This window comes from Mobula birostris, chromosome 4, assembly GCF_030028105.1.
Source record: "Mobula birostris isolate sMobBir1 chromosome 4, sMobBir1.hap1, whole genome shotgun sequence".
Classification (NCBI taxonomy): Eukaryota; Metazoa; Chordata; class Chondrichthyes; order Myliobatiformes; family Myliobatidae; genus Mobula; species Mobula birostris.
The window spans coordinates 51,062,533-51,076,583 of NC_092373.1; the positions used below are offsets into that span (position 1 = coordinate 51,062,533).

Below are 14,051 nucleotides of genomic sequence, written 5' to 3' on the forward strand. Positions count from 1 at the left end.
GCTTTGTCTTAAATTGCAAGAACAGCACTAAGTTACTATAACAGCACTCACCATATTTTAGAATGTAGCTCGCAGCAGAAGTGGCCTCCGCTGTGAGGAAAGATATTCTGCTATCCATTTAGGTGGCAGCAATAGAGAAACAGATAATTTTTTAAATATGGTGATAGATTTATACATGAATCCCTGAAAGTTAACATGCAGGTATAATCAAGATGTTAGGAAGGTGCATAACATGTTGGAATTTATTGCAGGTGGATTTGAGGATAAGAGTTGCTGCAGTTTTATAAAGCTTTGTTGGCCACAAGATTTTTCCTGAATACTCTGATTTCTTTCCACATACCAAAGATTTTCTGGTATGTTAATTGACTACAATAAATTAGCTCCTACTCTAGGCATGAGTCAAAAGAATCAAGATAATTAATAGAAATGTGAAAGAGAATAAATTACAGGACCAAGTAGCTCCTTCTGCTACTCTTGCATATTTTCATAAAATGAACGACCAAAGAAGCTTAGGGAGCGATTGATTAAAGATTTTAAAAATAATTAAGAGGGCGGATGAGGATAAATTTTCCATTGGTTGAAGTGTGTTGGATTCAAATCGCATCACATCCTAAAAATTAGAGCAAGCTCATAAAGAGAGAGGTTGGGATGTATTTTTATGAAAGTGGTAGATATTTGAAACTCTACCACATTCAGCAGTTTATCCTTCGCCAATTTTTAACTTTAAAACCTGAGAGTGCACAAAGTGATATGGTACAAAGCTGGATCTGTGATGTTGGGAGGTCTGCATTCTGTAGCTGTCCCGCAAGGCTGAGTCCTGCATGGGATCCTTCCACTTCTCTAGTGCTATTAGATTCTTAATGCAACATCAGGAATATGATTGTAATATCTTCGAACTAAACAGAAATTTAAAGTTGCCTTTCTTTGCTCTATCACAAATTCCATTCTCTTCCCAGCAACTCTCATTCCTCTCAGTGGCCAGTATCTCAGGCTATGACATTATTTTCAAATTGCCTTTCCAACCTTACTTGTACAATTGCCATTTAAGTCCATTTCTACTTCTCCTTCTCTGGGCCCTTTTTTAATCTGCCTGAGATTCTCGTACTTGCCAAATTCTGCGTTGAACGTTTTTATGTAGCTAGCCAACTTGTATCCTGCAGCCTTTTAACTTCAGCACGTTCAAAACCTTGCTGACTTGTATCTAATCCAACATCAAGCTTAACTTGCTGATTACATCTATGCTTGCTAAAGTGTGTTGGCAGTCAATTGCCTATTTTCTTAAATTTAATATTTAACATGTATTTAAATTCTTCCAAGGGCTCTCAATTTCTGAAACCACATTTTAAAAATTCCTCCTTAAACTTTAAAATCATTAAAAATGTGCTTTAACGTAACCTTTATGTCATCTTCACAATTTAAAGCAGTAGCTTAATCCTGCTATCAAGATTCTAGATTTTAGATAGTTTTGCTTTGAGGGTCCATTTCAAATTAGAATAACATGCATAACGTTAGAGCATTTCAGGCTATTCCACTTGGCAATATGGAGACTGGTAATCAGTTCCATATAGAATGGCTTAGAAGGCTATTCTCTGTGTTGTAGCCTACTGTTTCATTCCATTTCTATTTATTAATACTCAAAGAGAATAGTTTCATTTATTGCATATTTAAATAATTATATTCAATGCTTTAATAGTTGGAGTTTCTGTAAATACAAATCTCATTCATAGGGGTGAGCCAAATTTGGAGTATTGTGTGCAGTTCTGGTCACCTAACTAAGGAAGGATATCAGTAAGATTGAAAGAGTGCAGAGAAGATTTACTAGGATGTTGCCGGGCCTTCAGGAGTTGAGTTACAGGGAAAGGTTGAACAGGTTAGGACTTTATTCCTTGGAGCGTTGAAGAATGAGGGGGGATTTGATAGAGGTTTACAAAATTATGAGGGGTATGGACAGAGTAAATGCGAGTAGGCTCTTTCCACTTAGATTAGGAGAGATAAATACAAGAGGACATGGCTTTAGGATGAAAGGGGAAAGGTTTAGGGGGAACTTCTTCACTCAGAGAGGTGGGAGTGTGGAACAAGCTGCCATTTGATGTGGTAAATGCGAGCTCACTCTTAAGTTTTAAGAATAAATTGTATAGATACGTGGATGGGAGAGGTCTGGAGGGTTATGGACTGGGTGCAGGTCAATGGGACTAGTGGAATAAAGTTTCGGCACAGACTAGAAGGGCCGAATGGCCTGTTTTCTGTGCTGTAGTGTTCTGTGGTACAGCTGGCAATAGTGAACTTGTATTGATTCAATAAATGCTACCAAGTGATTTTAAATATTCAATTTTCTCTCAAAGGTTTGTGTGTTAGATCTGCGGAAATAGCGCTGCTAGCTGGAAGCCATGGACCGACAATGAATGTGTACATAGCCAAAATGACTGTCCCTGCCCCATGCACTGCTACAGTCTCACTTGAACCATGGCCAGTCCACTACAGGCAAAACGAGTCAGAATGCAAAACCCAGGACAACTGAGCCCTGATGTGAAGAGTACCCTGACTGCTTAATGCTGGAAGTTCCATCCACAAAGAAAAGTCAACCTTTCTTGAAGACGTAAAACAACTTGAAACAGACTTGAGACCATATGTGTACCAAAATGGGGAGATAATCAAAGGACAAAAAAAAGTCGTCTTTTTTTTTGGCCAGAGTCTATGTAGAATGAGTTATCTTGTCAGCAGTTCAGCAGATCTGTGTGCAGACATATCAGCTTCTTTAAATCAGCAGCAAATACTTTGTTCCCTTGTTTTTAAACATTGTTCTTTCACTTTAGTTTACAGTTGCATGATGTAAGAGTGACTGTATCTTGTTTATTTTTTTCCTACTGACACTTAACACACAATTAGAAAAAAACTTTTTTATGGATACTATAAGAAGAATGACAGTGTATTTAGTATGTTTTTGGTACATTTTGTGGCTCACCAACTAATGTGAGGAAATGTAAAACTGCTCCAAAATTCAGTCTAAAATTAGTTTCATTGTACATCAATCATAGATAACAAGCAGTGGTTTACAGGTGGTGTGGCTAAATGTAGTAATTTCCCAATGGGGACGTTTTTCTGCCGATTTATGAGAATTAAACAAATGGGCACAAAGAAAGAATCAATGCAGGGATGCATCCCATTGCTTTAAGACCATAGTTTGCATATGGTTGGATTGTGCACTATTGATAGAGCAGCTTAAAGAATTTTGGAAGATAACTTTTCTGGATAGAGAATTATTGCTGTTGTTCTACTTATTATTTGGTAGAATGACAGGCACAAATTTCACAGCAAGTTTCCAGTATTAAGACTGATATCATAAGCAATGTTTTTAAAATTTATCCAGTGCAATGAGGTAAAAGCCCCTCTGTCATAGGGCAGAAATCAGGCAGGCATAATTTTTTATGTTAATGCTACAGTAAGGGTTGACTTTGCTTTAATTTTCTTTCCTTGGTGCTCATGTATTACACATGGGTTTATCTCAGATCAGCCCTCTAAAGTACTTGCACTTGCTGGGTTATTCAGTAAAGTACAGGTAATATAGTTGCAATAGCTTCTTTTTAGAATAAAAGTATATTATACTATAAAGTAAAGCATATCTGAGCTTTTAAACCTCAGGGGACCCTTCTTCAGATGATGAAGTGGTTAAATAAATATTTCTGCTACAAAACGCTCAATTACTTTTTCACGTGAAGAAAAGACGTTTGAGGTTTCAAATTCTTGGATTTAATGCATTGTAAGATGTTAGTTTAACAAAAGTATTCTTCTATTTCCCATATCCCATGCAGTAACAGAACAATGAATAATGATTACTGTTGCAAAGGCTTTATACCACCTCTTCAAACTTGGTCTGTTTTCCTGCTCATTGAAAGTGCAAGGCTAGTTTTTTTTTTGAAAGAAGAAACATGACTAAGAATTTCTACAGAAATGTTCAGATTTTGTTGTCTTTGAAGAAGTCTGTTGATACAAGTAATCATAGATAACTTGGAATAATCACATAGCTGCTGAAAATGCAGAAATTCTACGTTATCTGCATTTCTAAAATGGCCACTGAATTCGGTAGGCTTAAACAAATGGTAATAAATGAATAGGCAGCTTTACACATTTATAATAGATAAGCCCATTGACTATTATTTTCCTGGCCTTTTTCTTTTAAGTTGCTTCATATTAAGGTGATGAATGAGACTGGTTTTATCTTTCTCTCAAGCATATTATAGATTCATCGTGAAGTTCAAGTTAAAGAAAAAAATGTATTTCCCTCCCTCCCACCAGTCAACATAATGCGTGGGGCATTTATTACTGATAATTGAAAGAATGTTCATTTGAATGAATGAGCCCTAGCTTATTTTAATTAAGCTGTTAAAAGTTTTCATTTAAATGTTTTAAAGTGCATTCATTCATCAGTGGCATATTTGTTGTGGGGTGCAAGTGGTAAACAGGCCAGAAGCATTTAAAAAATGGATAAAAAGGTATAGCTTTCTGGTTACAGTTTTATAACGACTGAAGGCAGGGTTGTAAGAATAGTTCTGGATTTTTAAAAATCTAACTGCATACTTTTAAATTGGAAAATTACAAGAGGTTGGCAGTTACTTCAACCAGACTTGGTCAGGTTTAACCATTAAAATCTGGGGCAGCAGTCATCAAAAGATGGGGATTTATCTGAACTAGTTTTTGTATTGGCTGTTGAATGGATGACAATACTTTTATTTTTGACACACATTTGTTATTATTTGTTGTGGTATATGGACTTCAATGATCTAAGTAAGGTTCCTATTCATAGCTGGGACTTTGAGGAAACTCAAAGCACCAAAATAATGACCATACAGTGCTGTTTGAACTACCTAAAACTAGTAACTATTACACATAAGATGCTTACTATTGGAAATTATCATACATATAATATGGATTAAAAATTACCCCCCTTTGTCAAACCATTATATACTGTTATAACTGTTGCTCATTTGTACCTTTTGCAAGTGCTGTTTTAGGAGGGGCTGCAAATGAGACTAGATAGTTGAAGCAAGTGAGGTGTTTTGGTTGGTGAAGACAGCATTTGATGCATTCAGTGCGTAAGAGTGGTTAACTTAGGTCATGATTTCAGGGGATAGAGCTGCAACTCTAGCACTGGATTGACATGTCTGCATCATTTCTACAGTTCTCACAAATTCAGAATTTAAAAAATTGTGAACCTGTAAACCAGGCCATGGAAGTTTTTTTTCTACTCTTTGAACTCTTTATTGTTCTGTTTTTATTTGTACCTGTTAAAAGGACTGATATTTTGATGTACCATACTGTCCTGGACCATGTAAATATCACCTGATGATGTATTTAGGTTCCGCATTACATTAATGATTTTCCCTCCTACCTCCCCGCTCTCCACCTCTCCAGACCGTCCTTCCACACCTCAAGTATCACCGCCAAGGCACATTTTCTGTTTCAGCTTCCCTTTGCATCGTATCAATCTGACTACCATAATTTGCATCAGATCAAAATTAGGTCCAGAATAAAATATATTTTGATATTACATTATTGTTGTTGTTTTGGACTTTGTATATCAGGCTTCACATTAGCATAATTAAAGTAAACTCTTGTATGTTAAAAGTTAATAACAGTAATTTAATTGTTAACTGTATTTCTAGCCCATTAAGGAATATTATAGAAGAAAATGTCAGTTTGATTTGAGGCTCTGTGTGCTAACGTATTAGTATCAAGATCCCTGAAATGTCGACCAGCCTGCTCAGCACCTTTATGCTATCAACCAAATACTTAAAACCAATAGAAAAACATGTTGTGTAAGCATGGTTTAAAGTGATTCTTTATACCCTCATAAACAATTTTGAAACATTCTATATAATTCAAGGCAACTCACATTGTGTGAAGTGGAAATTGAGGAAATCTATTTTGGAGAAAAAAAATTAAAAAACATGGTTCAGTCAATTCTTGATGTTTTTTTTGTGAACTCGTCACTGAGCAACTGGAAAAATCAGAATAAAGTGGCATAGTGACTTCAGCAATTATATGCTAATATTTCGGCTTCCAGGTAAGGAACTATTAACAATTAGGAATATTAGTTACTTTTGTAATATACTTCATTATAGGCCCATTTGTAGTGTTTTTTTAAAAAAGGTATGTGAACCGTGCACGAAATCAAGTTAATGTATCTTCTGATGTTGTAGTGACTATTCCCTCAAGAAACCCAACCCATCATGTGATTGGATCAGACGTTACAGGCATGACCCAGCTTCTCATATTTTGGTGTCTTTCACACGTGAGATGATGTTATCCATGTCTTCTTACTGACCAACATTGCAACAAAAAATGTGCATTGAAATGCATTTATAACTGTAGAAAAGAGGATATGCTGGAAGGTAACCATGGTATTAAAATGAATTGTTCAGCCCCTGTTGCTACAAAGATAATGTTGCAGGTATTGAAATTTTTCCCCCAGTCATTAGTTTAAACTACTATAACATTTTTTTTAAGTGCAGTGTTTCTGTACGTAGCAGAATAATTAATTGTGACTATTAATTGATGCATATTGGTAGTACCAAGGTTTTGACCATCTGGTAAAAATCAAATCTTAAGTCGGTAAGGAAATGTGAATTAAAGCATCCCAACATCAGTGTGTAACTATCTCCATCTGTCTACCTATGGTCTATTTGTTCTGCAATTTTCATGATCATTGCGAGTTTTTGAAACTTAATTGCAGCTACCTACAGCAGATAAAATGTGAGCTCTGCAATGATGAGCCTTGCTGTAGCCTATGACCACTTGTGGTATGTGATCATATTTGAGGGAATGAAGTGCTATCGGCCAGCTACACTGTCTACTACCATGCGTTTTGCTGCTGTACTGTGACAACTGTGGAGTAAGTTCCTTAAGGTTGAACACACTTCTCATGAATTCTAGTAGCAAAATGTGCACTCATCCTTGCAGGAAGTTGCCATCAGAAACCCTGGAAATTCTTCGTGAGCATATTTCTAGCATTTATAGATTTACACCACCTGTCGTAATTTCTTTTAGGGCTATACAATATGTCTTATGCAGTGCGCTAAGCCAGCGTTCCCAAACGATATGATTTGGCGATATGAGTCAGTTGCAACTTTCCTCATTCCCTGTCACGCACTGTTGAACTTGAACGCACGCGTCATCCATGTCAACGCGGGAAGGAGATCAACTCCTCGAGCTTGCAGATGACGGCGGGCTGAAAAGTGTGTTTGACATCACATCTCTGCCAGCATTCTGGATCAAAGTCAAGGCCAAATATCCTGAGATAGCCACGAAAGCACTGAAAACTTTGCTTCCATTTCCAACATAGCTCTGCATTGAATGCAACGAAAACTAAATTGCGGAATAGACTGGACATAAGGAACCCCCTTCGAGTATCGTTGTCTCCCATCACCCCTCAATGGGACCGTCTTGTTGCAGGAAAACAAGCCCAGGGCTCCCACTGATTCAGCGATATTGGTGTGTTGCAATGATTTTATATGTTCATACGGTGTGTTTAATATCCAAATGTTACTTAAAATGTTATGATGCTATTGACTTATGTGACTTATAATTGACTTAACACTATACTAAACACTGTGTGTTTAATATTAAATTTGTTAGATAAACCCTTTTAGAAACGAAACAAAATTGAGTGTATTAGCCACTTATCACCTATATTCCAGTCGTGATTACCCCTCCCGAACAGAAACGCCAAAAATGATCTGTAGGAAAAAAATTAGCATGTACACGCATGCACACTGCTGCCCGCGCAAGGCTTCATGGTCATAGTAGTCTTTCTTGGGTTAAGCTCAACATATTTGACTGCTACTCTTGTCTGTTGGCAACCCTACCCCCCCCCCCCCCCCCCCCATTGGCCAGTCCACAAGAATATTGTCAATATTAAACCGGTATGCAGTGCAAAAAAGGTTGGGGACCCCTGCACTAAGCAATGCGTTTATTAACTATACTGACAGAAAGGTTGAGTTTATTGAATATTTTATTAGTAATTGCACATAGTATAGTTATTGGAAATTTTAAACTTGTGAACAGATTTTGGAAGACATCAATTCAAATTTTAATGGATTCAATTCAACCAAATATAATTAGCTTAAGCAATATAGAGTAATTGTCTACATTTTGTTCTTAAATCAGGAAATGCAGTCACTGAAGGATATCTGCTGGATATTTGAGATGATTTACCAAGTACATAATTTACATGCATTTATCAATTCAGGAAAAAAAATCTAATATTTATGCAAATGCAGAAGGCTAGCTTAAAATATTTCCTGAGTTACAATGAAGTTTTCTTCATGATTTAAAAAGTGTTTGTGATATTCCATGAATAACAGGGTTTACCATGTCATTATGTGAAGATGAAGTGTTTAGCCCTGCTGCTGCAAAGTTGCTTTTCAAGTTTTTAGATTGTATATTTGATTTCATCTCAGTCAAAATCACTGTACTATTTTTCCTCCACTGTATGATTCAGGCTGTAAAGGTGAGCTCTGCAGCTTTCATTTTGGAAGTTCACGTAGTGTGACTAACAAATCACTACCCGAAAATCCAAGATGCAGAGTATTATTGCTCCAGTGTTTATTTGGGTTAAAAAGAAACAAATGTTGTCAATTTGTGTTTTTTTTTCCTTGATACGTTTGCAGATAAATGATGCTGGAGAAATTGTAATAGGACATAAGGAGATGGCAGAGGAACTGAATGAGTATTTTGCATCAGTCTTCACTGAGGAAGACAGCAGCAGTGTACCGGACACTCAAGGGTGGCAGGGAAGAGAAGTGTGCGCAGTCACAATTATGACAGAGAAAGTACTCAGGAAGCTGAGTAGTCTAAGGGTAGATAAATCTCCTGAACCAGATGGAATGCACCCTCATGTTCTGAAGGAAGTAGCTGTGGAGATTGCGGAGGCATTAGCGATGATCTTCCAAAAGTCGATAGATTCTGGCATGGTTCCGGAGGACTGGAAGTTTGCAAATGTCACTCCGCTATTTTAGAAGGGAGCAAGGAAGCAAAAAGGAAACTATAGACCTGTTAGCTTGACATCGGTGGTTGGGAAGTTGTTGTGAGTCGATTGTCAAGGATGAGGTTACAGAGTACCTGGAGGCATATGATGATAGGCAGAACTTAGCATGGATTCCTTAAAGGAAAATCCTGCCGGACAAACCTATTACAACTTTTTGAGGAAATTACCAGTAGGCTAGACAAGGAAGATGCAGTGGATGTTGTATATTTGGATTTTCAGAAGGCTTTTGACAAGGTGCCACACGAGGCTACTTAACAAGATAAGAGCCCATGGAATTACGGGAAAGTTACATACGTGGATAGAGCGTTAGCTGATTGGCAGGAAACGGAGAGTGGGAATAAAGGGATCCTATTCTGGTTGGCTGCCGGTTACCAGTGGTTTTCCACAGGGATCAGTGTTGGGGCTGCTTCTTTTTACATTGTACATCAACGATTTGGATTATGGAATAGAGGGCTTTGTGGCTAAGTTTGCTGACGATACGAAGATAGGTGGAGGGGCTGGTAGTGCTGAGGAAATGGAGAGTCTGTAGTGAGATGGATAGATTGGAAGAATGGGCAAAGAAGTGGCAAATGAAGTACAATGTTGGAAAGTGTATGGTTATGCACTTTGGCAGAAGTAATAAACTGGCAGACTATTATTTAAATGAGGAAAGAATTCAAAGTTCTGAGATGCAACAGGACTTGGGAGTCCTTGTACAGGATACCCTTAAGGTTAACCTCCAGGTTGAGTCAGTAATGAAGAAGGCGAATGCAATGTTGGCATTCATTTCTAGAGGAATAAAGTATAGGAGCAGGGATGTGATGTTGAGGCTCTATAAGGCACTGGTGAGACCTCACTTGGAGTACAGTGGGCAGTTTTGGTCTCCTTATTTAAGAAAGAATGTGCTGACGTTGGAGAGGGTACAGAGAAGATTCACTAGAATGATTCCGGGAATGAGAGGGTTAACATATGAGGAACGTTTGTCCGCTCTTGGACTGTATTCCTTGGAGTTTCGAAGAATGAGGGGAGACCTTATAGAAACATTTTGAATGTTGAAAGGCATGGACAGAGTGGATGTGGCAAAGTTGGAGTCTAGTACGAGAGGGCATGACTTAAGGATTGAAGGGCACCCATTCAGAACAGAAATGCGAAGAACTTTTTTTAGCCAGAGGGTGGTGAATCTATGGAATTTGTTGCCACACCCAAGTCCTTGGGTGTATTTAAGGCAGAGATTGATAGGTATCTGAGTAGCCAGGGCATCAAAGGTTATGGTGAGAAGGCGAGGGAGTGGGACTAAATGGGAGAATGGATCAGCTCATGATAAAATGGCAGAGCAGACCGGATGGGCCGAATGGCCGACTTCTGCTCCTTTGTCTTATGGTCTTATAATGTGGCAGTTTTTCTTATAGACTGCAGTAGGTCAATTTAAATATCTAGCATTCTCCCCCAAGCATTTTCTTTATTATTTGCCCCCCAAATATGTATGAAACAAATGCAAGTTGTTATGCAATCACTGTTATTTGTTGCTAGTCATATCATTATACTATGTTACTACACTTGATATTTGTTTAAAGTGTATGTCTCCATTCAAATTGAAAGCTTCATTCAGGCAGTCACTTCTGTATTTTCTTTGGAAATTGACAAGATAATCTCTTGTCTTCTCAAGACTAAGCAATCAAATGCACTTTCCAACCCCCCACAATGAATCAGCTGTGACATTATTATCCTTTTGAGAAAAACATTAAGAAATAGGATTTTATGTTGCAGAAAGTCATGATATTGACAGTATTTGTATTAATCTTCCCATATTTTAATAATGGATATTTTTGATAAATTAAGCTTTAGTTTAATTACTTGCAGTAGTATGCTTGCATCTTTTTAAGAGGAATTTCGTGATTTTCTAACAGCTTGTAGTGGCACTCTGACCTGACCCAATTAAATATTTAGCTTAATTATTAGATGAAGTATACTGTTGTCATTTACTTCTCATAGACTTTCCTGCTGCAATTATGGTCTCCATATTCTGCTTAAAAAAGGATTTGAGCCTTGCTCTCGAGACACCTTCATTACCAATAGAAGTGGTAATTGGATCATCTTATTGCAAAGAAAACCCTCAAATACAGGAAAATCTGCAGATGCTGGAAATCCAAGCAACACAAAATGCAGGAGGAACTCAGCAGGCCAGGCAGCATCTATGGAAAAGACTAAACAGTCAATGCTTCAGGCTGAGACCCTTCATTAGGAGTCCTAATGAACAAAGTTGCAAAAAAAAAAAAAATCTGTTGTGAACTGTTTACATGTTATTTAACGATCTGTATTCTTGGCTTATTTTGCGGACTTAGTAGAAGAAAGTGATATTTGAGCTTTTCAGTGTGCCACCTTGATTAAATTAATTTTCCATTCAGTTGCCTAGCCCGACTTCATTGGTTGGAAGATGTTAGAGTCCATTATTGAGGATGAGGTTTGGGGGTACTTGGAGGCAAATGATAAAACAGGCCAAAGACAGCATGGTTTTCTTAAGAGGAAACCTTACCTAGAATTCTTGAAGGAAATAACAGGCAGGGTAGACAAAGAAGGGTTGGTGGATGTTCACCTGGATTTTGGAAAGGCTCTTGACGAAGTATTGCACATGAGTCTACTAAATGAGAGCCCATGGTTTTACAGGAAAGGTACTAGCATGGATATAAGATTGGCTGACTAGCAGGAGACAAATAGTGGGAATAAAAGTGGCCTTTTCTGGTGACAAGTGCTTGAATCTCTTTTCATGTTGTATGTCAATGATTTGGAAGACGGAACTGATGGCATTGTGATCACGTTTATGGATGCTATAAAGATAGATGGAGGGGCAAGTAGTGTTGAGGAACTAGGAAGTGTGTGGAAGGACTTGAACTGATCAGGAGAATGGGCAAAGAAGTAGCAAATGGAATATAATGTAAGGAATTGTATGGTCATGCGCTTTGATAGGAGTAAAGACATAGATGGGGAGAACATTAAGAAATTATGGGTGCAAAGGGACTTGGGAGTCCTTATGCAGGATTCCCTAAAGGTTAACTTGCAGATTGAGTTGGTGAAAAGGCAGGCAATCGCAATGTTAGTATTCATGTCGAGAGGACTGGAATATAAAAGTAAGGATGTAGTGCTGAGACTTTATAAGACATTGGTCAGACTGTACGTGGAGTATTGTGAGCAGTTTTGGGCTGCTTTTCTAAGAAAAGATGTGCTGGCATTGGAGAAAGTCCAGAGGAGGTTCAGGAGAATATTTCAGTGAATGAAAGTATGAGGAGTAGTTGATAGCACTGGGCCTTTATTTGCTGGAGTTTAGAAGAATTGGGGGCAGGGGATCTTATTGAAATGTGTAGAATATTGAAAGGCCTATAGAATGGATGTGGAGAGAATGTTGCAACACACATCAAAGTTGCTGGTGAATGCAGCAGGCCAGGCAGCATCTCTAGGAAGAGGTACAGTCGACGTTTCAGGCCGAGACCCTTCATCAGGTAAGTAGGTGATCAGGTAAGTAATATTCATGTATTTATTCAAAATTGCTTAAAGTTGCTTTAAGCAATAGGGGTATTTTGAAGGGTCACACCTAGAAGACTAGGTAACAGTAGCATTAATTTTATTGATAAGTAGGAATGTACTTTGATTTTTTTTGGGAGATTTTGTTTGAAGCAGTTGTGATCTTGATTGTCAGTACAGTTGTGTATGCAGATCTTGTTGGTTACACTGATGTATAAAAACCATTTTTTGTGAATGCATAGATATTGGACGCTTTGAATCAGATAAGTTATGTTCATTTTCCAGCTGAGGAGATGAATTAAGTACAAGAATTGTAGAGCATTCTTGGCTAAAAAGCAGCTATTATTTGACATCTTTAGTACAATTTCTGTGGTAAAAATCAATGTAAAAGGGCAGTTGGGAGATGCATTTAAATTTACAGTCACTGTGGCAGATGTAAGTGAACCTGTGGAAAGCATCATGCTTGGATGGTACCCCTGGCCATGTCCTTAGGTTCTGTGCAGATCAGCTGGTGGGGATACTTGTAGACATTTTTAACAACTCCCTATTTCAATTTTGCCTGCTTAAGGAACACCACTATCATTTTGGTACCTAATAAAACAAGGTAACCTGGCTTTAATAACTACTGCCTAGTGACTCATCCATCATCCTGAAGTGCTTTGAGAGATTGGTGATGGCACGCATTAACTTCAGCCTCCTAGACATCTTTAAACTACTGCAATTCACCTGCTATGGAAACAACTCTATGGTGACACCATCCTGTTGGCCCTATGCTTATGTCTGGAGCACCTGGACAATAAAGGCACCCATGTTAGGCTATTGTTTATTGAGTACAGCTCTGCCTTCAAGACTGCAATTCCAAGGAAACTAATGTCCAACCTCCTAAACCCAGGCGTGAAGAGCTGTATTTGGAATTGGATTGTGTAGTAACTGACTACAGATGGGGAATATATAGGGATAGACAGCAACACTTCAGCCTCCCCCCCCCCCCCCACCAACCGCTCTATTCTCTATAGCTCATGATGGGCTAGATTCTGCACTAACTCCAATTTTGCTGATGACACCACCAAAGAGGGCTGTATAATAACAGGCTGAGTACTGCAACCTTTCAATGTAAAGAAAACAAAATAGCTGGTTATTGACTTCAGGAATTGGGGGGTGGGGATAGAGAAGAGGTGCTTCTCTTTCTATTAGTGGTGCTGTGATTGAGAAGGTGGGGAGCTTCAAGTTCCTAGGACTGAAATCATCAAAGCCTGTCCTGAATCATCAATGTAGTTGCCACAGCCAAGAAAGGTCACCTGCACCTCAACTTCCTCATGAGGCTATAGAAATTTGGCAAGTCCCTTTTGATACTCAAAAACTGTTATCGATGTGCCATAGAAAGCATGACAGCTTTGTGTGGCAACTACTCTAGCTGTGACTGCAAGAAGCAATGGGGTTGTTGACATAGCTCATCACATCATCAAAACCAGCCTTTCCTCCATGGACTCTGTCTCAATAAAGCAGAAAATAA

General features: G+C 38.2%; 1 protein-coding gene across 2 annotated transcripts in view; it reads left to right on the forward strand.

The window, feature by feature from the left end:
* The window catches only part of tbl1xr1a (TBL1X/Y related 1a), a 176,176-nt gene extending 170,629 nt beyond the window's left edge, over nucleotides 1-5,547 (forward strand). For both annotated transcript variants that reach the window (XM_072255328.1, XM_072255327.1), the window contains one exon: nucleotides 2,343-5,547. In XM_072255328.1, coding sequence (XP_072111429.1) covers nucleotides 2,343-2,369 — 27 coding nt within the window. In that variant the 3' untranslated portion in view covers nucleotides 2,370-5,547. The remainder of the gene's footprint in view (nucleotides 1-2,342) is intronic.
* The last annotated feature ends 8,504 nt before the right edge of the window (nucleotides 5,548-14,051 follow it).